Raw genomic sequence first — 23,907 nt, forward strand, 5'->3', positions numbered from 1 at the left:
TGAAGTGAGTGGACAGTGCCTCTGCTTTCTGCAGGGACAACGCACCCCACCACAAAGTGCATGGGGGAGGGGGAGGAGGGGTCAACCCTCCTTTGGTGATGTTGAACGCACCTCTTCACCGAACAAAAAAAAAAAGAGATCTTTGGTGGGCCGCAGAAGCGGGGGAAATAAAGATGATATGAGAGGCCCTCAATCTATTAGTCCTGTGCCCAAAAGGGTCGCTTATGAATGTGAGTCACAGATACAAGATGGTGTCGTTCTTTGGAGGGAGACGGTTCTGCTGACACATGGGCATTCAACGCGTGCATCACGCACCCAGAACATGTTCTACACCGTGGGCAACAGCAGCAAGGGAGGGCAACTGGTGCATGTAGAGGTGGCTAGTGCGTTCAGCAGGAACGAGATGTGATGCTGAGGCTGTAGAGTCTGACTAAACGAAGGGAGGAAACGTAGCAGCATCACTCTTCTTCTCTCTTCCCCCCCCCCCTCCTCCTCCTCCGCCACAACGGAGCTCATCGTGTCTCCATACACGAAATGCAGAGGGAAGGTTTTGTGCTCAACACACTACCGTGACACCGGTGGTCACGTGTTTACTCCTCTGTCTGAGCTTCTTTATCACAGTACCGAGACGGATGGGGTATCCGTGCAGGGAAGAGATGCTTGCGGGCCATCATTCTGGTTGAAGGCGATCAAGTAACCTCGAACCCCTTTATGCATCACTTGCGCGGCCTCCCTCGTCCCTGCCATCATCATCTCCCCACTCCTACCTCTGGTATTCAGCTGCATCCCACGTTCTCCCCTCTCGCCCTCCCCCCTTTCTCTCCTCAATTTGACAACTTACTTCGCGTGTGTGAATATTTTTTAACTGTCTGCACCATATTCATCCTCTCTTGGGGCATCAACGGCGGTGACGAATGAAGCAGTGCTTCGTTCCTCCGGCTATCAACGCTGCTGCATGCGCCAAAACAAAAGGCGGTTAGGCTTCCACATTCGTGTCCGTGTCGTCTCCAGCCTTTTTTTCCCTACTCTCCTCTTCTCCCGCCCTTCAAGTACCCATTTGTGCCACCCAATGCGCCGTGCCACGTTGTCCGTAGCCGTGTGCTGCGCGCAACCAGCGGTAGCACTCACCCCTGTGCGTACCATTATTGCTGCCAAGGGCATCGTAGAAAACCGTATTGCCAAGCACTACACAAACCGCACCATCGAGGAATCCAAAACAGAGCGTGCGGAAGGCATTAAAAAGACGCTTCACCCCAATCCATGCAACCGCAAGGAGGAACTTAGCCACCTCACCCAGCACTGCAGTTATGAGTACGTGCCAGAGTTTCAGCGGTGGGCAAATGACATGATGGCCGTGTATAGCGACCCGCAGGGATACGGGCATGATATGGCATATCATTACCACCGAATCTGGAAGGCGAAGAGCCTGACGCGCCGTGGCGTGGAGGATGGCAGCGGCGCCTTTGATGTGTGCCGCGTTCATCCGCATTGACACAGCGTGAGCTATCAGCCCATTGTGACTCGGCCTCACCGCAGGACTCTTCACACCGACGTGGCGCGTATGTTGTGTGAGCGCTGACGGCGGTGACAGCTTTCACCACACATCCTTCATTGCCCACCTCGACCATTGGTGCATCATATGGTTTCTTCTGTTTTTTGGTGTGTACTGCTTCCGTGCGCTGGTCCACTCTTTGCATACTACGCATCGTGTGTGTGTATGTATGCGTGTACTTGTTTGACAAGCAGTCGCACGTAAACTCGGACACGGACTCAGCCTTTTTGTTTGTTCTCGTTCTGCCGTTTGTTTAGTTTCATGTAGTCCCCCGCCTTAGGTAGCCCTTGCCGTAGTGGTGAGTTGCGAAGTTGTTGTTCTTGTTGTTTTTCCGCTTGAGCCTCCTGCGTTCTCCCATTTCTCTTATGTTCCTTTCTTAACAACTGCTGTTCAAGCGTGAGGCCATCACCTGACCCTGTCCTTTCTCACGCGCCCATTTTGCAGTGTCCCTGTCCACCCCTCCCCCTCCCCGAGTCCGGGGATGGGTGTGACAGCTTGGAGGAGGGGGAGGGGTGGTGGCGTGAGTTCTGTGCAAGAGAGAGAAGACGTACGCGTGTACGTCCAGACGTGCGCATTTACTTGACTACCTTCATGTGTGGTAGATAAAGTCCCGAGTTGGAAAGCCGACAGCAACACCATAAAGAGACGGTAGAGAATAAAAGGTGTGCTGCAATGACCGGATGCAAGCGGGTAAGCCACTTTGCTGTCTCTCGTGCTCCGGCTTTGGTTGGGGTGCTGTGATGTCGAGAGAGACGTCTCGAGCTCTCAGGCTCGAAACAAATGACTAAGGTGAGGCCACCCACGCACGCACACACATATGCATATATATATATATATGCACAAAGGTAAGATCACACTCCAGCAGGTAGCCTGGTATAGCGGTCACACCCCGTGTCTTGGTATGTTTCCCCGCTGCACACTCTCTCCCATGAACTACGGCTTCTCCCTCCTCACTTCGTGTTTTTGTCGATGGAAAGGCTATACAAAAGGGGCAGCATATGGTGCTAAAAGTTAACGAGAGTACGTAAGTGAACGCGACAAAGGTACATGTATGAGGACAGTGCACAGTACTCTTACAAGCATTTGACGCTGGCATCATCCCTCTCCTCCGCAACAGATTAGGTTGTCGCCCAAGTAAAAGAAAACAAAACTCTAACAAGCTGAACAGTAACACAAAGTGTGCGCGTACAGACGACTTGACAGTCGGCCTGTACGTGTGCACCATTCGAGGTACTCAGCTCCACTCAGAGGCGCACTCACTCGCCCCCATGCGCAGGCGGCATTCTAACAGATTTGATAAAACATGTTTAACCACCAGCACTGGAACGAAAGCTAGTTCTCTCCACTTAAAGGTGTCGTTTTATTATTATTATTATTTATCATGGACGTCCTGACAGTGTTTAGTCTGTGGCCGCGCCCATTGCGGTCGTGGAGGGTACTGACAGTGTTGCTGCTCTATCGCATAGCCCTCTGTCTGACATTAAGGACAGCAGAGTCGCCGGATGAGTGGTGGCAGAGTGAGGAAGTCGCGTATCACATGGTGTTTGGCCGTGGCCACTTGACGTGGGAATGGCATGAATTCATTCGCTCCTATGCCTTTCCGGCAATCTTCGCGTGTCCGCTGTTTGTGCTCAAGTGGACAGGGACAGACACGGCAATGACGGTGTGGGCCGCTAACCGGTGTGTCCAGGCTGTGATCTTCTTTGCGCAGGACTGCACTATGCTCGCCCTCGCACAGCGCCTCGACGACCTTCGATGTGGTCTCGACTTGTCGACGTCAGGACGCGGTGCGGGATCCTTTTCCCCCTCCTCAGCCCCCAGTAGCTCCGCAAAAACGGCGTGCGGCATTCCGACGATCGCGTCCACAACCCTGGCGATGCTGGTGGTGGAGTGGTTCCTCAACAATACAGGGGTGCGCGGCTATTCCAACGTGGCGGAGTCTCTTTTTTTCTTGCTATCGCTCTACCAAGCGAGGTACAGCATGTTTCTACTCTGTGCCGGTGCGGCATGTGCGGTACGCGCTACGGCGGCCATAGCGGAGCTCCCGGTCTTTATGGTACATGTGTTTCGCCTATGCCGCAGGAAAGGCATCGCACGCGGCCTCGCTGTGCTCGCTCCCCTCACAGTCAGCGCCCTGGCCAGCGTGAGCGCCGCTGTGTGCCTTGTTGACTACGTCTTCTATGACCGTCTCGTCTTCACCCCGTACAGATTTTTGAAGTTCAACGTTCTTATGGGCGTGAGCAAGTACTTTGGAGTGCATCCGCCTTACTGGTACTTTGCCGTGCTGCCGGCCATGGCGGCCCCGTTTGTCTTCTTTCTGGCATGGGCACCCGTGTGCTGGAAGAGGATGCAGGTGGCGGAGGGCCGCCACGTGAGCGGGTCGACGCCGTATGCGGACCACACGTTACTTACCTGTACCTCTTCACGGACGCTGAGGCAGGAAATAAAGCGATGGGTGTTTGTAGGTGTGCTGTCATTGATGCTTTACAGTCTGGTAGATCACAAGGAGATGCGCTTCGTCTACTTCCTGCTCCCGATACTGCTGGTGCTTTCGAGTGTCGTCGTGGTTGATCTCTGCACGAGCTCTCTGTCGGCGCAGAGGAGCTCGTCTAGCGTGCAAAGTGTGCGTTGGAGCCTTGTCGTGCCGTCTGCTGCCACGGCGCGACGCCTGTTCACACTCTGCTGGGTCGCAAATGTAGCCCTAACGATTGCGCTCTTGTACGGCTACCGCCGCGGCAGCCCAACCCTGTGGCGCAAAATCCGCGACGCCGACTGGCACTTTAGGCACCTGGAAGTACTCACGCATTGCTATGCGACGCCTGGCTTTGCGCAGCTGCATGGCAAGGTGGATCGACTGGAGCTGGTGGACTGTCCAGTGAAGTTAGATCCCGTGTTAGGGGTGCGAGAGGTGACACACGACCTCCTATTTAGGGAGCAACAGAAGGCCTACGCGTTGTGGCGCTACCTACGGCTTCCGTCGAAGCTTGACGTCGAGGAGGTTGGCATGGAGAGTGAGAAGAAGCTTTCAAAAGGTGCGTGGTGGAGGGGGGCGCACCACCTGATGCCAGCAGCCGAACCCCCTGTTTTGCCAGACGGCATTGTTCTCTTCCAGAATACCGCTACCTCACTCGAGGCAGACCTTTTGCGACCAATGGGCTACCGCCTAATCGCGGTCGTGTTTCACACACCGTACAGCTTCGAACCGGATGAGGACCGCTATCTCGAGTTGTGGTCACGGGAGGTGACGTAGCGAGGCGAATGGTGAGGTGGTGTTTGGGTGTGTGTCTCCATGGGCAACATAGAAACTTTTGCGCAATCACCATTCTCGGAAGGTCGCCCAGATATGCTTATGAGGCTGATCTCCTCCTAGTGCTGCTATCCTTCTATGTATGTAGAAGGATAGATTCATGCTTTTACACTTTTCGCTCTTCTTTTCACAGAAGCAAGAGAAAAGCAACAACAAAACACCAAACTCAGGATCAGCAGCGAGCAGAGGAAGAGAGACAGCAGCTGAGAATGAAGAAAAGAACCCTATTAGAGGCGATGTTGGGTAGTCTTAGCATCACGAGTCACTAAGATGGGGGATGTACACAGGTGGCCGTACAAGAGCGCTTTTAGCTTTTTTTCCGTTCCGAGACGCTACCTTCTTAATCGCCGCCGCCACCACCACCACCACCTCTTCCCGAGAGCTTCGTGGCCTTTACAATTCTTCTGGTAGTCACTCGTACACGCCCCTGTCGTGTTTCTCCGCTGTTAATTCATTAACTCGTATGCTACACCTTCTCTGCGACCGGCTACTTCTTTTTGCTTGCCCCTTTGCAGCAGCCCCCCCCCCTCCCCCACCCTCGTGTGGCACTGTAGTTGCTCTCCTTCCTTGGTGCTTGGTTCCTAGGGGGTGCTGAGTAGAAAGAGAGCGACCTGGTCACCACGCACCGCGATGTCCTCTTCGGCAGCGATGAAGCAGTATCTCGAGCAAGCGGCGGAGGACGATATCGTCTGCGCTTTTGGGCCAGACTACTTCTACGGCGCGCGCACCGGTGCCTGCGCAAGCGCCCTGTTCTCGGCAACCCTCTGCTGGTACACATTTCGCCTGCTAAAGGAGGACCAGCGCAAGGTAGACTTTTTCGCCGGTCTCAAGCAGGGCCAGCGCAACCCGCACTTCCCTCCGTGGACTATTCTACGCGGCCTGCGCACTCAGCCGATGCTCACTACCGGGTGCATTGCGCTCGCCACCACATCTGCATTGAAGTGTATCAAGTGCTATCTGGCGAATCAGCGGTGTCGCGAGTTTTTGCTCGACGACATACAGTTCGATATGCTCAACGAGCGTAGTGAAACGGACGCAGCCGCGGCAGCGTTTCTGGCGAGTGTCTCTCTCGATGCGACCGGAGGCAGCGCAGGTGCACGCGGTGCATTCTCCACCTCTGCAGAGCCTCTGAGTGAAACTCAGTCGACACAATCGCCTGTTCTTAGAAGGTCCTCGCCGACATCAACCGTAAGTGACCTACTCCATACCCACAGCAGTAGACTGGGTAGTAAAGAGTGCGCCTTCGTTTACCGCGCCCCAACCTACTTCGATGGGGTTGCCGTCGCGTTCCTCGGCTCCGTTTTGGACTGCTACCTACCGCAGAAGCCGGTGCAGAAGTACTATAACATGCGTGTCGGCATTTGGTAGAGATATCATGCACAACGCTGTAGATGCATATGAGAGTATGCTAAACTTGGTTGGGGGGAGAGCCGAATTTGATTGCTGTGGTGTGCGCTGTAGGATTGCGCCTCTGCGTTTCCCGTAGAGGGGATGCACGTTTGGACACCAGTGCAGAAGCAACGAAAACTGAGAGAAGATGAGTTCGTGACTGCAGTGTATGCTCCCCTACCCTCTCCTCTCTCTTTGTACTCTTCTCGGTGACGTCTTTCAAGATCGAACAACGTGTGCTGACTCGCAGCATTCTTGTCCATCGTGCCTGTAGCTGGTCACTTGCAGAACGTTTCTTTCTGACGCTGTTCACCCCAACCTCTCTACCGTCTCTCTCTCGCGCGCGCGCTTGGAGCACATCATCATCTTCCTCCTCAATATTCTCTTTATGCCTTGTCACACTCGTAACTCATAGCGCCATAGTTTGCGCAGCTGAATCTGCAGTAGCTACTTTCAGAAAGCTGCATCAGCGCGTATGCATCGCGGCAAAGACGCACCCAACCACACCCGTGGGTGCTCCCCTCAGCTGCAGGTAGGCACCCAGTGGGACACGGATACATGTGCAGCTAGAGACCTACACCGATCATTTCACCACAGCGCCGCTCGATGCTGACCTACTGACGTGCTCAACACACCAGACACCTGGCGTGGGCAGCGAAGGCGCCACGTGCAGCTTTCCTTTCCCACCACACAGTTATACAATGGGCACCACGGCGCTCAACTCAACCTGGAGCCTTTCACCTCTGTGCCACTGCCCAGCAAGACTCACTGCACTCAGAGCAGCCTTTTTACACCACAAAGCCTTCTCATGGAGAAGTGTGTCACGAGGTCATCGAGCGCCAAGCCTGGCGACGCGTCAGGCTCACTCTTGCAGGGAGACTCAGCCGAAGACGCGCGGCAGTCCTCCTCCTCCGTCCCCAATGTAGCCCTCACACAGGGCGGTGGCATCTGAGACGACGAAAACGCCGCGGCACTCGTCAAGGCGCCAGAGGGAAGTGCGGAAATGCCGCTCCCTGGAGGTTTCTCAAACCAATACCACCAGCGTTGGCCACGAAGACGATACGTCGCATGTCGCAGCGCTGACGAGGGATTTCTCGGGTACATGGGCAGCTTCAAGGCCTTTGAGGTGGAACGCTTGTGAAATTTGACTCTCAGCCCGTCAAGGGCGGCACTAGTTTCATGCTCGACATGAGGGCTGGACGAAGATGTACCGGGTGACCTGCCGCCCGCGCTATCACCGTACGCGAACCCGCGCAGCCCTTCCTCCACACCTTTGGTAAATGTGATTCAAATGAACCCGCACTGCAGGCCCGTGACACCGTTCCTATCCATCTCGTCCCCCTTTTCCGCTTCCGTGCAGAGCGGGACATTCCTGCTCGCCTCTCTCCAGCACTTGATGAGTAGCTCGCAGCGCGGCCACGCGTCCTCGTCACTCCACGTTGTGACTCACGAATTACCACCGTTGGGCGAGGTTGGCGCTGTGTCGCCCTTGCAGGCAGGAGCGGCACCGGCAATACTGAGGGAAGTCTCCATTCTGCCTTTCTTAGAGGAGGGTGACGCGTCCGAGGAAGTCCACCTTATCGATGTGCCAGTCATCATGGCCGCAAACAGCACATCCACGGCGCAGGTGGCCTCACTGCACGACCCACGCGCACCTACTCTCCCGTCCACCCCAGTGGCCCACCGCGCCTCTACCAGGCCGGTAGAGATGTATGCCCTGGAGGAACAGCAAGAGCGTAGTGCACTCGAGAATAACCAAGCGTCACGTTTTGAGACGATTCTCGCACGGGAGGTTTCCGACTACCTCAGAATAAGTTACCACCAGCGCATGGCAGCTCGGCAGCCCACTGAATACATTGGCGGCAATGCGCCGCTAAATATGGAGAAAGAGGCGCGTCGCCTCCATGACTCGATGCGGGCACGCATGAAAGCGGCGGAGGCTGAACATCAGAAGTTTATGAGCATCTACCGACCAGTAGAGCAGGTGCAGCTGTCCACTACTGATGAACGAACACCGCGGTCGCAGCCGATGCTGTCGCTTGAAAACCAAGCCGAGGTGAAGCTTGCTACGAGACGTATCTCCTGTGGTACCCCTCATCTTTTGTCTTCGACGTCGAGCTTCGATGGGCTCTTTTCTGTCAACGCCCCGCCACGCCAGTTGTCCCTTGACACCCGCCGTATGGCACCGTCAGAAGCGCAAAAAGGCAACAATCCCGGTGTGAGGTCGGAGATTCAGCGACAGCTTCGACTAGGCAGACCTGTGGTTCACAATGCCGGCGAGTGGACAGCTGACCCCCTCTTCACGGTACTCCGCTAAAGTGCACCGCAGGGTCGTTCTTTCCGTTTCTCTTATTCGCCTCTTTCTTCCCGATAAAAGATGAGGCGCCACCATACTTTGAGAAACGTTGAGGGTGCGAGGGCTTCCCCCAATGGGAGTGGCAGGTCTCTCTCCTCTTTTCTATTTCCCTGCTCTCTGCGTATTTATCCCTTTGATGGCCGGGGGACACCTCACTCCGTGGGGTGGGGGTGGTTGAAGCAATGTAGCGCTACGCATATCGGCGGTGGGGTTGTGGATGGCGTTGTGCCGGAGCCACATGCGACAGTGAGCACCCTTGTACCCTCTGCGTGGTGGGCGGGGCGTGAACCTGACTCGAACGCATCCCACCCGTGTTCCCCACTGCCTACTGGTGTGGCGAGCCTGAGCACTCCCGGAGAGGGAGGTGACTGGCGGCGCGTGTGTGTGTGTGTGGGCCGATCGAGTACGAGTCAGGAGGCGGTGCTCCGGCAACTGAGCCTGCGCGTTGCCGTAGCGCGTGCCTAGCGCTGCTTCGCACCGCGCGATCGGGCGGGCCCTGTGGCAGGCTGGTGAGCAGGGCGGAGCAGCACCCATGTGCTAGGGCTGAATGGAGTGCAGTAGGCCAAGAGAGATACTCTTTTCATGTGTATTATGTGTAGTAATACAAAGAGGCGCCGCCACCGGTGTATGCATAAGTGTGGCGGGCACTTCTTTAGTGTTTCTCTTTTTTCCTCATCTTTTCCGCTTTATACGTATGCGTTACTAAGTACTCAAGTGGGCCTCCTGATGGTTGCCCTACCTCTCTTATGTTCCCCGATGATGTCGATACACTTGTCCAAAATGCGGCTGTGATGCAGAGGATGTGTTTGTCCGCGCGTTTAAAGAACTCACTGTGTTGGACATTCGCCCACCTGCAGGGCCAGTTGCCTCGGTAAAGCGGGCACAATGAGGTGTCGTTGCTTTACACCTTGCTTGACGTGCAGCGCCGCTAGCTTCCGGAAGAGCCAACGGGATGCGCGTTTGTCATGAATTTTTGTCTTGCGACTGTTGCAAGAATTCAGACTGCCGCGCGTCTGGCTTGATCGGCCTCCTCTCTCCCCCACTCCTTCAATCTTCTTTGCCATGGCACTCCACCTTGACGCCTTTTGTCTCACTCCCCAGCTCTGCTGAAGAGGCATGGTCGTTTCTTTCTTCTCCCGTCGACTGACGCACCACTGCCGCGTAATTCGCTGTTGCTCCCCCTTCCCCATTTCTCTCACTGAAGCTCTGACACCCCTACCCATCCTCACACCCAACTATTCATAGTTGCACATGAAAGCCGTAGCGCACAGTGTCTTACCCGTTTTACTCTCGCCACTTTTGATCAACGTCAACGAACGCTTTGCGCCCATCTACCCACTTCGACCGCTGCGTACTGCTGTCGTGACGCACGCCTTCCTCTATTGACAACACTTGCGCATGTTCGCGGCTGCGCAGATGCGAAAGGGGAAGTGCTGGACAAACGAACATCATGAAGTCGTTTCCCTTACAACACAAGATGATGCGGCGACTGAAGCTGCCGTACATTCAGGTTGGCACCTGCGAAATCATGAACCTTGCCAGCTCGTATAACATGGATTCCTTTCACGTCTTCAATCGCAAGAACAGGGGCTTGTACGACTCGGCATCAGCGGCCGCGGCCCAAGGTGCGCGGAAGACCCCGACAGACGACGTCTCAGCGTGGTCGCTCCCGAAACGTCAAGAGCCCTTTTTGGGTGAGATGGTGGCAGGTGGCCTGCTCGACAGCTACACTGGCAGAGAGGCATCTTCGTTCGTGAGCAACTACCTCGCCAAGGCCCTAAGCATGCACACTGCTTTGCCAGCCGAGCTACGCACACTGCGCAAGGAAGATCCTTCAAATCCTCTCCTTTCTATTATGATGGCTGCCCTAGCCCGGCGACGCAGTATGCACACAGAGTTCGAGAGTCTTGTGACAGAGTGGGACCTTCAGCAGTACGCCATTAGCGCCGATGCGGCTTTTTTCCGTGCGTGTAACGCTGGTGGATGCCCGCCGTTCCACTCAATGGCCGCGGAAAAGAGGGGCACAGGCGAAGACCGGGAGGATAATTGTCATGTGCCTCTGCCACCGGAAGAAAGTGGCTGTCGCGGTGTATGGTTCTCGGCGACCGTGACCCCAACTTGGCTGGCAGAGCAGCAGCGGAGCGCGCTGACGGAGCGCAAGCACCGAATGGCGCCTCCTCCACAGAAAGTACTGACGTCTGCAGAGGTAGCCGAGGAGCGTCATCTGCAGGAGCTGCTGACCCAGACTCCGTTTTATCTCGACGTAGCTGTTGGTTGCTTGGGCAATTCACGTGCCTTCGGTGTTGCTCGAAACACACTGACTGGTGGTATGTGGAGTCGACTGGACGCATCGCGAGAACGAACGGTCCCGCTGAGTGTCGACCACAATCCACTTCATACCCTGGAGTACCGGCGTATCGTGCAGGCAGGCGGAAAAGTGGACTCGGCCGTCGGGGACATGATTGACGGCAACCCGTACTACAACGTCGCTAGGAGTTTTGGCCACTGGTCTATGAAGAAGGATGGGCGTCGCTCGCCGGTGGCGCAGAAAATGATCCCCGTTCCCACAGTCAAGACGTGGCGCATGCTAGCGGGGGATGCCCTCGTGCTGTGCAACCATGCCGTATTCGAGACGAGGCATGAGGATGACAGCAGCATGGATGAGCTGGCCAAGGTGGTGGGCCGTGGGCTATCGTGCGATTTACCACCGGAGGCGATCGCCGCCTCCCTCTGTGACTTTGCCGTCCGCTTTGGTGCCGAACATTCCCTTCAGGTCATGGTGGCTGTGGCAGGGTCGGCGTCTGACACAAGACCGAGCGCGGCAAGGGTGGGGGAGCGTTGTGGAATGCCAGTGCCGGAGTTTGCTGAGTGGGTGGAACCGGGGCCGCTCTATGTTGGTGCGTGCCATCGGTTTCCTGCACTGCGGAAGAGGCTGCAGCTGGACTGCGCTCGGTGCGGCACGACACTCTCCTCACTGATCCGCCGCCGTTGGGAGCGTGTGCGTGATCTGCTTCCGACTCGCCACTCCCTGCCGCTGCTGCCCTACTACGGAAAGGAGTGCGGTGCGTTACAGCAAGTGATGGAGGAGGAGGCTATCTTTTTCGAGCACGAACTGTTGCGTGACTCTATTGACGCGAGTGACCCGCGTCTGGATGCGGTATTCCAGCAACTGGCGAAGCGACTACAGTCAAACGCGACTGTCGCTTGAGTGAAATGTCTGTTTGTGTGGGACTGAATGGGTTGTATGCGTTGCTGCGGCGTCACCGATGTGCAGGTCAGGCAAAGGTAAGGGTAGTGGGCATCTTCCCAGTAGCTCGGCGGGCACATGCGCAGGCTTGCGCACAGTGTCTTCTCTCCTCTCTTCACAACATACAAACATCACACAAAAAGACGAAAGAAGGCAGCGAAACAGTCAGACAAGACGACGAAGCGGTGCTACCGTACCCCTGCGGAGGTACATATGAATTCATGTCCATGCGTAGCGGACCGACTGCATCGATGAGCGCACACTTTTGCACAGGGGCACCTAACCTGCTGGCACACGGCAGTGCGCCTTGTTATCCTCGCGACGCCCCCTCACTTCCCTACACACACGCCCTTTCTTTCTCTGTGCGTGACTGATACTGAACAGAACACATACTAGTGCTGAGCGCAGCCTCCAAGGCGGAGAATGCACTGCCCCTCGTCCACCGCTACACTCACGCCTGCTGTCGCGAGAAGCTCCAACTTACAGCACTACCGCGCCCTGCTGCAAGTCTTGGCTTATGCTAGTCAACGGGAGCAGACAGCAGAACAAGTGATCCGCGACGCCATGGTTGGAGGCGTGGTGGTGCCCTTCATAGTAACGCACAACACGAATCCAGCGGCGGTGGCGATGAGTACAGGAGATGTGGCGTGCAGCACTCCCCTGGATGTCTCAATAAGTGGTGACAGCCTGTCCCGCGAGGAGGTCAGCCTCACCACGCTGCTGCTGCCTTCCTCCAAGTTTATCGGAACCACAGCATCGCTTCTTGCGGATGGCTTCTTCTGCTTTGCTCCGCTTTCCTCGACGGTAGAAAACTCACGAACCACCCCTTATCAGCATCGCTCCGAGTGCCAGGTCCGCGACCTCTTCACATTGATCATGCTGCTGTTTCCGGAATGCTTCGCCGCCGAAATACCTCCACGTACACTTCTGGCGATGCGGGACGCGGAGTGGTCGGCCTCGCAGGTGCAGTCGAGCAACCACGCAGAGAGCGAGGTTCAGCACCCGAGTCCTGTTTTGAGGAGAAGCACGCCTACCTCACCCCTGCCGTCCATACTGCCGCGTGGCCAGTGCACTCCGTCGACGCAGCGCGTCCACACAAGCGTGAGTGATGGACGGGGTATCGTAGTGGATGCAGAGTCGCTGCCGCATAGTGTGACTGACGTGTCACTTGGTGGTATCCGAACAGCACCGCTAGAGGGGCTACCACAATTACTCTCCCCCGTCAAACTTGCCCTCAACGACATGGGGGCCAGCGACGGGGAGGGCTTGGGAGGTACCACCGCGAACGCCTCTGTGATGACCAACATGATAGCCCTGCCAGTCGTGAACCCAGTGCTGCTCACAGTCGACGTGCTCGACGTTCTCCTGGAATCGAGACGGTCTTTGGCGGTTGTGTTGCTCTCCCTGATAAACGATGCGCTGCGTGAAGTGCAGTACCGACAGCTCGAGCAGTCACACGCAGCATCACCAATGACAAAGGTCACGACAGCTGCACGACACCCATCGTGTGAGGCTGGTGTGTTGCAGTTCTCTGCAGAGGTACTCCTGACGGCGAAGATGCTGCTCATGTCTGTGATCTCTGCGTCCGCAATGTGGCGGCAGAGAGTCTCCAAGGCAATGGAAATCCGTAAAGCAGCGCTTCAAGGCGCTGCGCCTCCCCCGCCGCCTCTGTTATCTCCGTTTAGCGTGTTGAGTGAACTGCTGGGCGAGAAGACTGAAGGCACATCACCTTTCTTAACCCTGCCGGTAGAACAGTGGATCTGGGGCAAGGAGAAGGACGCGCTTGAGCAATGGAACGACCGGCTTCTTGATCGACTTCTAATGGCCACAGATGCCGCTGGGGTGCGACTTGATGCGTACTTGAACAGCGCCAAATCGACTGCAGTGAGTAGCGGACGCAGCGTCTCGTATTTTCCCACCCTTCTCCTGCACCGGCCGTCTGACGGGCAACCGGCTGTGGAGCTGAGTCTTGCTTCTGTGTCTCGATTAAGTGACACCGTGCGGCTACCTTCACTACCTATTCAAGAGGGTGAGCTGCACCTTCTACTGTGCCCAAGTGTCTTGGAAAATAAGACTGGTATGTTGCGGGTGCGTGGGTGCGAACTTCTCTTGGATACAACGGCGTCACCGACTGCGGACTTTTTTCAGGCATGCGCGTCCTCGGCGTGCAGTGAAGCGCAGCTGCAGCCATCCGGTGACGCGGTTCCGTGGCTGTTTCGTCGCCGACTCACAGACCTCTCATCTACTGAGCAGGGCATCGTTGTCGCTGCGTTGAGTGATCCTGCGACAATATCTGTGGTGTTAGAAAAGAATGCCGCTATGCTTGCGCGGCTCACGTTGTGGTGCCGCGACCGCTGGCCGCCGCTATCAGACGCCTCGGCTGTGCGGCCAAGCACAGCGAACCTGTCAAATGCCATTACGAACGAGAACGGTGGTCCGAAAGCGGTGTACTCGATTGGTGATCAAGTCGAGCAGCACATCCTCTTTGAGCGCCCATTCAGTGCTGCAGTGGGGCGGTATGTACGAGAGCTGGTCACACTGAGAGGACTGAGTAAAGATGTGCTTGAGGCGTGGATGCGGCATGTATGCCGAGGTCCTGTTGTTACACCAGGTGCTGCCGTCGACAGCACTGTTCCACCACCGCATCGTGCCATGTTCGCAGCTTTGGTGAAGTTTGCAGTGCTGCACAATCGGTGGCGCCTCAATCCAGAGGTGGAGGCTCTGGAGAAGGAGTATGTCATGTAGCTGGAAAGTAAAGGACAGGCTCCTCGATCGACAAGGATGGATTGTGGAAGTGGAGTCGCGCTTTTTCTCATAGCTTGACGCAACGCCGCTACCCCACACGAGCATCTCGCATGCTGACAGTGCCACTTTCCTTACTGTGTTTGGTGTGAGGAGTAGGGTTGGGCTTCTCGGTGCGGACCATGTCAACATGGTCCCCCTCCGCTCTGTCCGCAACCTCTTCATGAGGGCACAGAGAATAACTGCACTCATCATCGACTCGGTGTGATTTCCTCTTGCCGTAATGCGGTCCGTCTTTGGGGAAGAGAGAAAGACGGACGTTGTGCCCTTTGGTGTCCGCGGCCGGGGGCACAGGCATGTGAGACGGACTTCTCCGGAAGAGGTGTGTGTGTGCGCGCTTGTTCACTGACTCGTTTCGTTTCTTTTTTTTTCCTTGTCCTGTGCGTGTGGAGGGATGGTGAATGGCACATTCACCTCTACGGCTTTTTTCCGACTTCGGTGTATGTGTGTGTACGTGCATAGACGTGTGCTCGTCTACTGGACTACTGAATCGACTGACACGCTTCGTCGTCCTGATGTATTCCTTCAGGCAGGATGCTTTCTTGGGTCTCAGTGTAGACGTGCACTCGCTGCTGCAGCAATATTGCTCCACCTGATTAGTAGTGCTGGGGGTGGGTTGGTGGGAGGAAGGGTTCAGGTGCTACTTCGTCGAGAGACGGCCATAGCATAAGCACTGGGTAATGTGGTTGCTTTTCCCCATTCTCTTTTGCTTCCGCCGGATTCGGCTCGTTGTATCGTTACGTGTCAAGAGAGCCGCCTTTTCCTTTCTCGATTTCCTCTTCGTTTTTTAGCCTTTGTGGTGGTGCTGATGTTTACCTTTCGTCTCTCTGTGCCACGTTTTTTTCATTTGTTCTCGTGTTGATGTTCAGTATGCCACTCACAGATGGACACGGTGGCCAGGGGACAAAACACTAACGATAAACCAAATGTGCAGCACCACCTCCCTTCTTCCTTTGTGCTCTCGATCGCCTCTTGTGTGGGGTGCTTGCATATTCGTAAGGGAGGAGGTGCTTTACACACGCAGAGGCGCTAAGCCGATCTACCAGCTTCAGCAACTGCCCTATCCACATCCTGCTGCGTCATGAGCAATCTCGGCACGAACAAGTGCTACTCGAGTTTCTCAGGCCAACAGCCTTTCAGAAATCAACGCAACACGTACATTACACCAAAACGCTAATTATGAAACCTGGCAGCAAGCGAAGCAAGAGACTCCCGTTGCATCTTGCATACAGCAGGCAGAGTTTTCTGCGTGCCTGGTATATTGTCAAAATCAAACGGACGCCCTGCATACTTTGCTAACCACGAGTCGGTGACGTCTGAAGAGAGGCGCTTCCCCCCCCCCCCCCGCCCGCCCTGCTCTGTTCTCTCGCTCGAGCAAAGCTAAAAAATGCACATGACCACTCGGTTCACCCCTAACTCTTCCTCTTCTTCCATGCTCGCTCTTTTCACTTTGTTTTCACGCGTGTGTGATCGTATAACAACGCCCCTGCATTCATTCCACCCCCACCCCCTTATTCCCCTAACACGCTACGGACACAGTTCCTTGTCAGAGCAGATTTCAGCATGCGCAACTACAACAACTTCAACCGCGTGTGGAAGGCGCCGCGCCGTCCGTTCGAGAAGGAGCGCCTCGACCGCGAGATGAAGCTGTGCGGTCAGTACGGTCTGCGCTGCAAGCGTGAGATCTGGCGCGTGAACATGACGCTCTCCAAGATGCGCCGCACCGCCCGTCTTCTGCTGACGCTGCCGGAGAACCACCCCCGCCGCCTGCTGGAGGGTTCCGCCATCATGCGCCGCTGCCACGAGTATGGCTTCCTCGACGAGGAAAAGGACAAGCTTGATTACGTGCTGTCGCTGACGGTACCAGACATTCTGGAGCGCCGCCTGCAAACGATCGTCTTCAAGGCCGGTCTCGCCAAGTCTGTGCACCACGCCCGCGTCCTTATCCAGCAGCGCCACATCGCCGTCGCCAAGCAGATTGTGACGATCCCGTCCTTCATCGTGCGCGTGAGCAGCGAGCGCCACATCGCCTTCGCTGATGCCTCGCCGTTCGGCAACGGGCGCCCCGGCCGTGTCAAGCGCGTGCGCGTGAAGGCGGCCAAGCGCCACGCCGCCGGCGGTGACGACGAGTAAGATGAAAGAAGCGCACATGTTGGGTGGAATAAGGACGTGGTCAAACGCCATGCAAGTGGAAGGTGTTTGCCTCTAGTACGATGGACATTTCGTGAGACTGATGGAGGCGGCCCTTCGCCTCCACAGCAGGCTCCCGTGCTGTGTGTTGTCCAGTGGGTTTCTCACTGTCGCACTTCGAGCGCTCTCACACCCTCTCGACTCCTTTTTCCTCTCGGCACTGACCAGGAATGTCTGCCACGTTTGTCAGCACCTCTTCGTTTTTGCTTTCATTTAGGGTTCTCATTTCATCGTCGAACGCCCAAACAAGCGATGCACACCCACGCGTCACCATGAGAGCAGTTATCGCTGAGGTAGTGTCAGCGATGAACTCAGCCCTCTATTTCCCCCAGCATCTCGCAGCTCCCCTCGTCCAGCTCGTGGACGGCGCGAATCCGCCTCCAAGTGTCACCGACTATGCACCGTTGCGCGTGACTGTATGGTCGGCTTTCAACAGCGAACAGCGACGGGAGCGTGTCTGACGCGACGGGGGAGTAGAGAATGCACTGTGAGTGTGCCAACGTGGAATATAGAGTCTCGATGCGGAGCCGTGGTTGGCTCTATGAACAGCAGCCTTCCGCTTTGGGGCTTCGCATCAGGGACTGTCTCTCTTCCTCACTCCACTATATATATATATATATATGTGTGTGTGTGTGTGTGTGTGTGCGTGCTCGGTGCGACGTCAAAAGGACTGCAGCACAAAACCCATCACATCACCCACCGTGCAGGACTTCCCTTCTACCTCTGCGTTTGACATCCGTTTCACTCACCAATTCACGTCTCATCTGCTTTCACTCTGCGCATCACTGGATACCTCCCACACTCCTCAACGTGATCACCGCTGCATCAACCGCTACGCTGCATGTGTCATGTACCATTCACCAGTAAACTACGCTCTTCACGCTCTAAGTTAGCCCATCAAAGTCTCACCTTACACAGACCCCATATCCCCCTCCCCTTTCCATCTCTACCCCTTTTTCCATCCACAGCATCAGCCATGTCGTCGCGTGTGAACGTCTTACAGAGCCAGCTTCCGGCGTTCAACCGGATCCACTCAGCGTACGAGAAGGAGCTGATCGAGACAGTAAAGAAGTTGACGTCCCCGGGCAAGGGCCTCCTGGCGGCAGACGAGTCGATCGGCTCGTGCTCGAAGCGATTCGATCCCATTGGCCTGAGCAACACGGAGGAGCACCGACGTCAGTACCGCGCGCTGATGCTTGAGGCGGAAGGACTCGAGCAGTACATCAGCGGTGTCATCCTGCACGACGAGACGGTTGGACAGAAGGCGAGCAACGGCTTGTCGTTCCCGAAGTACCTCACGGCGCGCGGTGTTGTGCCCGGGATCAAAACAGACATGGGACTATGCCCGCTCCTGGAGGGCGCCGAGGGTGAGCAGATGACGGAGGGCCTCGACGGCTACGCGAAGCGCGCATCTGGCTACTACAAGAAAGGCTGCCGCTTCTGCAAGTGGCGCAACGTATACAAAATCCAGAACGGGACGGTTTCGGAGTCTGCAGTGCGCTTCAACGCAGAGACGCTCGCCCGCTACGCGATCCTGTCGCAGATGAACGGGCTTGTGCCGATCGTGGAGCCGGAGGTGATGATCGACGGCACGCACGACATCGAAACGTGCCAGCGCGTGTCCGAGCACGTATGGCGCGAAGTGGTGGCGGCGCTGCAGCGTCACGGCGTTCTGTGGGAGGGCTGTCTGCTTAAGCCGAACATGGTGGTGCCCGGCGCCGAGTCCGGTATGACGGCGACGCCGGAGCAGGTGGCGCACTATACAGTGATGACGCTTGCGCGCACAATGCCGGCGATGCTGCCCGGCGTTATGTTCCTCTCTGGTGGCCTGAGCGAGGTGCAGGCAAGCGAGTACCTGAACGCGATTAACAAGTGCTCACTACCGCGGCCGTTCTTTCTGAGCTTCTCGTACGCGCGCGCTCTGCAATCCTCCGCGCTGAAGGCATGGGGCGGAAAAGAGTCTGGCGTTGCTGCCGGGCGCCGTGCCTTCTTGCACCGCGCTCGCATGAACTCGCTGGCGCAGCTTGGCAAGTACAAGCGCGCCGACGATGACGCCTCCTCTTCGTCTCTGTACGTCAAGGGGAATACCTACTAAAACTCCTTTGTCCGTGATGGGAGGCGATGGCGGTCACCACTTGGTGTCTTTTTTTTCTTTGAGCTGAGGACAGCGAAAAATGGCTTCTTTCGCTGCTGCAATTGCATTCCATGCTGTGCGATTCGCGTGGGGACGGAGGCTATCTCAGCGCGGGTACACTGACTTTCGAGGAGGAAGCCAAAGGCTTCAAGTACGAGACTCCTCACCTTTGGCAGTGACGATTCCCGACGGCCTGTCGGCTAAGTGGGGGAATGCGGGTGCGCACGTGCGGCGATTTATCTGTGTAGGCGTTCCCAATGAAACTCCACGCATACGAAGGAAGCAGCAGCGCTGTGCACTTCACCCCCCCCCCTCCCCCCTCCGCCACTATCCACAGCAAAGAAGGAAGGTATGCAGATGCGACACGAAGGAAGCACAGAACATGTATGGAAGGCTCGTGTCTCGCACACATACGCACATGAGTACACGCCACTCGGGCGTGGCAGGAAGAAAGGCAACACGGCACTTCCTCTCCACAGTGTACCCAGCAGCCTGCATCGTACTACAGCGGGTAACATCTACAGAGGAGTTCTCCCTGTGGGCCTTCCTACATGTCTTTATATCGATGTGCTTCTGTCGCTGTGCATGCACAGCGCCTCTGTTCCCGTCCTCCCCCCTCCTCCTCTCAACAGTTATATTTCTTTTTGTTCTTCGAGCTATTTACCCAGGAGCCCATGAAGGCCTCCGCCGCAATCCAAAAGAGTTTACAGTCGTATTATTATTATTATTGTTTGGCGATTGCCGCTCCTTCTCCTTCACAGTCATGACTCACTGCGAAGTGACACGATGTCTCAAACAATTAACTCTTCTCGCAGTTTGTTGTTCCCCCCAAACCTATTCTTCCTGCTGCATCACAAGTCCACAACTGCATACGCCTACAGCCACCCCCCACCTATACCGCTGTGGCACCCCCAGCGACTCCGCGTCGTCTGCGACGAGCCCCCCCTGCCGCCGAAGCGGGCCCTGCGTCGCACGGGCTCTTCCCGCCCAATCCTCGCCCCTCCTTCGCGCACAGGCCGCGCGATCAGCGCTGCACGGACCCGCGTGCGCCGCATGTCCTGACCCCAGCGGGCCGCACCCAGGGTCCTGCTCTCGAGAGCCGAAGCGCTGGCGTCTGCCGTGCGGGCAGCAGGAGACCCTGTGAGACCCCGTGCTCTGCCTGCAGGCCACGCTCCCCCCCCGCCGTCGCTTCAAGCCGCGGCACGCCATAGCCCGGTGTGGTGGCTCTCCACGCACTGGGCTCTCCGACGCCTCGGTGGCGCCACGGGGGGAGGGGGGAAGAGGGGTGTACGCTCGTCGTGCTTGCGGCATCGGTGCCCCGGCAGCCCAGCCGGCCGCCTGTACGAGATGGCGCGTGCCGCCCGCGCATGGCCCCCGCGGCCGATCGGTCTGCGTCTCTTTCGTGCTATCGTTGCTGAGTTGTCGACTCAGCTCATGGTGAGCGGGAGCTAACGCGACCATGCAGAGATGTCTTTCCGGCACAGCGCCGGTCTAGACCTGGAGGCGGAGGCCAGAAGTCCATAGCTGTACCCGAGGGACAGGCTGCCGGCTGCTTAGCCTCCTCCCAATGAGTGGGGTACCAGGCCCTGCTAGCACGGAAAGGTCGCTGGAATTATTGTGGCAAGAGGAAGAACTTGTGATATATCAGGATGCTGCTCCCCTTAACACATACGCACACACACACACACAATCACGAGAGAGAGAGACCTACTTCGACGGCAGCAAAAGGTGCAGGAGAGGGAGTTGTGCGATGAAGGTAAAGTAATAATGCGGTGTATGGGCTCCCTTCTGTGGGTAAACGTTCGTGAGCAGGGCCGATGCTGTCGGACAGTACGCGCTCGTCAAGGGAATATAGTCATATTGGAAGCGGCGGCAGGTGCTTGTGACGCGATGGAGAGCAGCAAGACAAAACAAACCATAGTCACGGAGATCCTTGTTTTGGCAGAATGCCAATGCTAAAGATTTCTGTTCTCGTCTTTTTTTCGAGGTTGGCGGTGCCTCGTTGTTGCAGTGTACCTTCGAACCCTTTCCTGTTTTGCTAGAGATGTGAAGGCTCCTGTTAGGACTTACTTCAGCCGATGCTTTGTTTTCGTGCATATGTCTCTCTTCTGCTTCGGCAGCGTTTTCTCACTGAATCCTTAGCGCCCTCCCTCCCTCCCCCCACCACCCTCTCCTCCCTCGTAGGTTGCCGGGAGAGCTGTCAAAGGAACTTGAGCGCTGCGTGCCCACCCCCCTCCCCCTCCTACTTGTTCACCCTCGGTGACGCTGTGCGCGGGATCCCCTCGACTGGAATTGACCCAATGGCCGACCCATACGAGAGCCTTGCCACCGAAAAGCGACTTACGCCGGAGGAGCTGGACAGGCAGGTTGAGCGCCTCACGGCGCCAAGGCGTGCGGTGGAGCTACGTGATCCGTTCGAAGTGTGTCCGACGAAGAGAATCTCGGCGGAGGCGCTGTCGAAGATGACGGACCGTCTATATACCCAAAGCCTCCAGCACAAGCAAGAGCTTCTTGCGGCGGCAGAGCAAGTCGCTTACGGTGTGCACACGCGCGGCACGGCACTCAGCGGCTCACCACTTACCCCAGATGACCAGGAGCAATCAGTGAAACGAATGTTCCATGATACGCTAGAGCGGAAGCGGAGGAACATGGAGCAACTTCGGCGTCAATACCGGTATCACAGCCCCGCCGACAAAACAAAGGTCCCGCTCAAAACGTTCGTGCAGCACATGTACTACGACCGCCTCGAAGCCAAAAAGAAGACGGAGAAGTACCTGTACGACACCTACCTGGCACCAACAGCGATTCACACCGGCACCATTTCGCGCGTGCAGGCTGATGAGGCATCGAATCGCCTTTGCACCACAAAATAAGGGGAGGGAGGTAGTTCTCGAAGAGCATGCCGTTGCCTGGGTAGGCTTTTTTTCTGTCTTATGTACACTATGTCCGATGTACTCAGCTCTGCACCCTCACCCCATCCTTTCACCGCGCATTGTCCATCTCGATTGTCTGCTTTTATTTGTAGGTTATCTGATTCTTGAGCTGCATCGCGTGCGAGCGTAGAACTGATGCGAATATGGCACCCTCTTTGTTTTCCCCTTCCTGCGGCTCTTTTCCGTCAAAGGGAGCCGGGACGCACATGTGTGATCTCGTGCGTTCGGTCTCTGCCGCGGCGTCCTCGCCTTTTCGCCTCCTTTTGCACACATGCATTTCGGGATCCATGTCTTACTCACGGTGTCGCCTCTTTGCTTTTGTTTATTTTCTTCATCTTGCCTCCACGTAACCCTTCTCTCTTCTATGCTCGGAGAATATCTTCCTCCACGCTGCTGCTTATTAGCTTCCGAGGCAACACCCACGACCTCATTGAACGCAGAGTGGCCTTTCCCATTCTCCTTCTCGGCTGTGTGTTGTTGTTGTTTACAGCATACCGCGAGAGGCATCTGCTTCCTCGTTCTCCTTTCTGGACATGGCCGACGCCGCCGCGTACCTCAAGCTTGGTAAGAAGATTCAGTGTAATCGATTTGGAAGAGCCGGTGTGGCTCGAGTGGAAACAACTGTCATTAAAGGCGACGGATATGCGACAACTGCTGGTAACCACGGCACCGCCGGCATAGATGCCACCTCCAGCAGCTCTACAAGTGGTTTAGTAGTGGTGCAGGTGAATGACGCCCAGCGAGAGATACAGCAGCTGCCCATGAAGCGGAAAAGAGTAGCGAAGCGATCGCGCTGTGACAGTGACGAAGAGGACCCACTTGCAGCACCACTTGTGATGTCGAGCGTCACGGTGACTGATGCACCTGTGACATGCATATGCGAACCCCTTTCAGATGTTTTGGCCACCAGGGATGTAACTCTTGATGATGGATTGAATTTGGCCAACGTGGCATCACCCACGGCACCGGTGCCGCCGGTAGAAGGGGTGGCCCAGCGCACCAATCTCATGGCGAAGTGGTTCCCTGCATTCTTGCAGGAGCGCAAGCTGGACGCGGCGGTGGCACCCTCGATGATGTTTGTGGAGGCAACTGTCGAGCGCGTCAACAAGATGCGTGAATACGTTCTTATCCTGCGCTATGGGATTGAGGATGTGGAGTCCCTCTTGGAAGAAACGCGGCAAGCACAGTCGATAGTCTGGAATAAAGAGTCGACAGACTGTACTTCGACTCATCAGCGGCAACAGCGAGAGTGCTGGGATCTGACAGGCAAGGATGTTCGCGCGCTGGTGCGCTCCGTTGGTCTTCCGCGCTTCACCCAGGCGCTCGCCGAGTTTTCCGATGTGGTCTTCAACTCACGTTTGTCAGCTGCTGCCGCCGTCTACAGCATCTTATCTCGGCGGCGTCGCGTTGGTACGCCGATGGACTACAACATCAAAGCCTGGCATGAGTATCTCAACACTCACGGACCACAAAGAGGGTACGCGCCACGCCTTTCCGATCTTCTCTGGTTGAGTGCAGCGAGCACCTCAGCGATGTTCACTGCTACGGCAAGTCGGCTGTTGCGTGGTGCACGGTCTTGCACGAAGCCGACCAGTGTGTCGGATGCTGCCGAGGACGACAGAGCATCGTACGCAGAGTCCGAGAACGACTCTAGGTCCTCGGATCGACCGAGGTTCTTCGACAACACCGAGAATGCCGCTGAAGAGGAGGAGCCGGTGACGACGCGCATCGGGTGGTTGTCGGCGTCCGTTACTTTTCCACCTACACTAAGTCCTGATCAGCGGGCGCTTCTCTCTTTTCTACGGTTTCTGATGCCAACCTCCCACACGTCATTGGAGCGTACGAGTTCGGCAGGTTACGGGGTGTGGCTCTTCGCGGCCTTTAGCGCACTCGATATCCCCCTCGACCCTGACACAGATCGCCTCGCACATGACCTATTCCGCACTTGCTGTCGACACCTCCGCACACTCGCAGATTGGCAAGGTCTCAAAAGGGAA

At 56.4% G+C, this 23,907-nt stretch overlaps 10 protein-coding genes across 10 annotated transcripts; all 10 read left to right on the plus strand.

Moving 5' to 3' along the window:
- Nucleotides 1–1,069: 1,069 nt before the first annotated feature.
- LBRM_35_1320 (conserved hypothetical protein) lies at nt 1,070–1,492 on the plus strand (the record flags this gene model as incomplete). The annotated part of the gene is made up of 1 exon (XM_001568704.1): nt 1,070–1,492. One exon carries the CDS (start codon nt 1,070–1,072, stop codon nt 1,490–1,492), a length of 423 nt encoding a protein of 140 aa, XP_001568754.1.
- A 1,441-nt stretch (nt 1,493–2,933) lies between these two features.
- GPI10 (GPI alpha-mannosyltransferase III) lies at nt 2,934–4,802 on the plus strand (the record flags this gene model as incomplete). Its single annotated transcript, XM_001568705.1, has 1 exon — nt 2,934–4,802. One exon carries the CDS (start codon nt 2,934–2,936, stop codon nt 4,800–4,802), a length of 1,869 nt encoding a protein of 622 aa, XP_001568755.1.
- A 1,065-nt stretch (nt 4,803–5,867) lies between these two features.
- Nucleotides 5,868–6,227, plus strand: LBRM_35_1340 (conserved hypothetical protein; the record flags this gene model as incomplete). The annotated part of the gene is made up of 1 exon (XM_001568706.1): nt 5,868–6,227. One exon carries the CDS (start codon nt 5,868–5,870, stop codon nt 6,225–6,227), a length of 360 nt encoding a protein of 119 aa, XP_001568756.1.
- A 1,312-nt stretch (nt 6,228–7,539) lies between these two features.
- On the plus strand, nt 7,540–8,565 carry LBRM_35_1350 (conserved hypothetical protein; the record flags this gene model as incomplete). Its single annotated transcript, XM_001568707.1, has 1 exon — nt 7,540–8,565. The coding sequence occupies one exon, from the start codon at nt 7,540–7,542 to the stop codon at nt 8,563–8,565; it is 1,026 nt and encodes a 341-aa protein (XP_001568757.1).
- Nucleotides 8,566–10,054: 1,489 nt separating this feature from the next.
- Nucleotides 10,055–11,812, plus strand: LBRM_35_1360 (conserved hypothetical protein; the record flags this gene model as incomplete). Its single annotated transcript, XM_001568708.1, has 1 exon — nt 10,055–11,812. The coding sequence occupies one exon, from the start codon at nt 10,055–10,057 to the stop codon at nt 11,810–11,812; it is 1,758 nt and encodes a 585-aa protein (XP_001568758.1).
- A 462-nt stretch (nt 11,813–12,274) lies between these two features.
- LBRM_35_1370 (conserved hypothetical protein) lies at nt 12,275–14,596 on the plus strand (the record flags this gene model as incomplete). Its single annotated transcript, XM_001568709.2, has 1 exon — nt 12,275–14,596. The coding sequence occupies one exon, from the start codon at nt 12,275–12,277 to the stop codon at nt 14,594–14,596; it is 2,322 nt and encodes a 773-aa protein (XP_001568759.1).
- A 1,620-nt stretch (nt 14,597–16,216) lies between these two features.
- LBRM_35_1380 (putative 40S ribosomal protein S9) lies at nt 16,217–16,786 on the plus strand (the record flags this gene model as incomplete). The annotated part of the gene is made up of 1 exon (XM_001568710.1): nt 16,217–16,786. The coding sequence occupies one exon, from the start codon at nt 16,217–16,219 to the stop codon at nt 16,784–16,786; it is 570 nt and encodes a 189-aa protein (XP_001568760.1).
- Nucleotides 16,787–17,819: 1,033 nt separating this feature from the next.
- On the plus strand, nt 17,820–18,938 carry LBRM_35_1390 (fructose-1,6-bisphosphate aldolase; the record flags this gene model as incomplete). Its single annotated transcript, XM_001568711.2, has 1 exon — nt 17,820–18,938. The coding sequence occupies one exon, from the start codon at nt 17,820–17,822 to the stop codon at nt 18,936–18,938; it is 1,119 nt and encodes a 372-aa protein (XP_001568761.2).
- A 2,339-nt stretch (nt 18,939–21,277) lies between these two features.
- Nucleotides 21,278–21,850, plus strand: LBRM_35_1400 (conserved hypothetical protein; the record flags this gene model as incomplete). The annotated part of the gene is made up of 1 exon (XM_003723190.1): nt 21,278–21,850. The coding sequence occupies one exon, from the start codon at nt 21,278–21,280 to the stop codon at nt 21,848–21,850; it is 573 nt and encodes a 190-aa protein (XP_003723238.1).
- Nucleotides 21,851–22,443: 593 nt separating this feature from the next.
- LBRM_35_1410 (conserved hypothetical protein) lies at nt 22,444–23,907 on the plus strand (the record flags this gene model as incomplete). The annotated part of the gene is made up of 1 exon (XM_001568712.1): nt 22,444–23,907. A coding segment is annotated over one exon (1,464 nt), but the record flags the coding sequence as incomplete, so codon positions are not given.

This window comes from Leishmania braziliensis, chromosome 36 (assembly GCF_000002845.2).
Source record: "Leishmania braziliensis MHOM/BR/75/M2904 complete genome, chromosome 36".
NCBI lineage: Eukaryota > Euglenozoa > Kinetoplastea > Trypanosomatida > Trypanosomatidae > Leishmania > Leishmania braziliensis.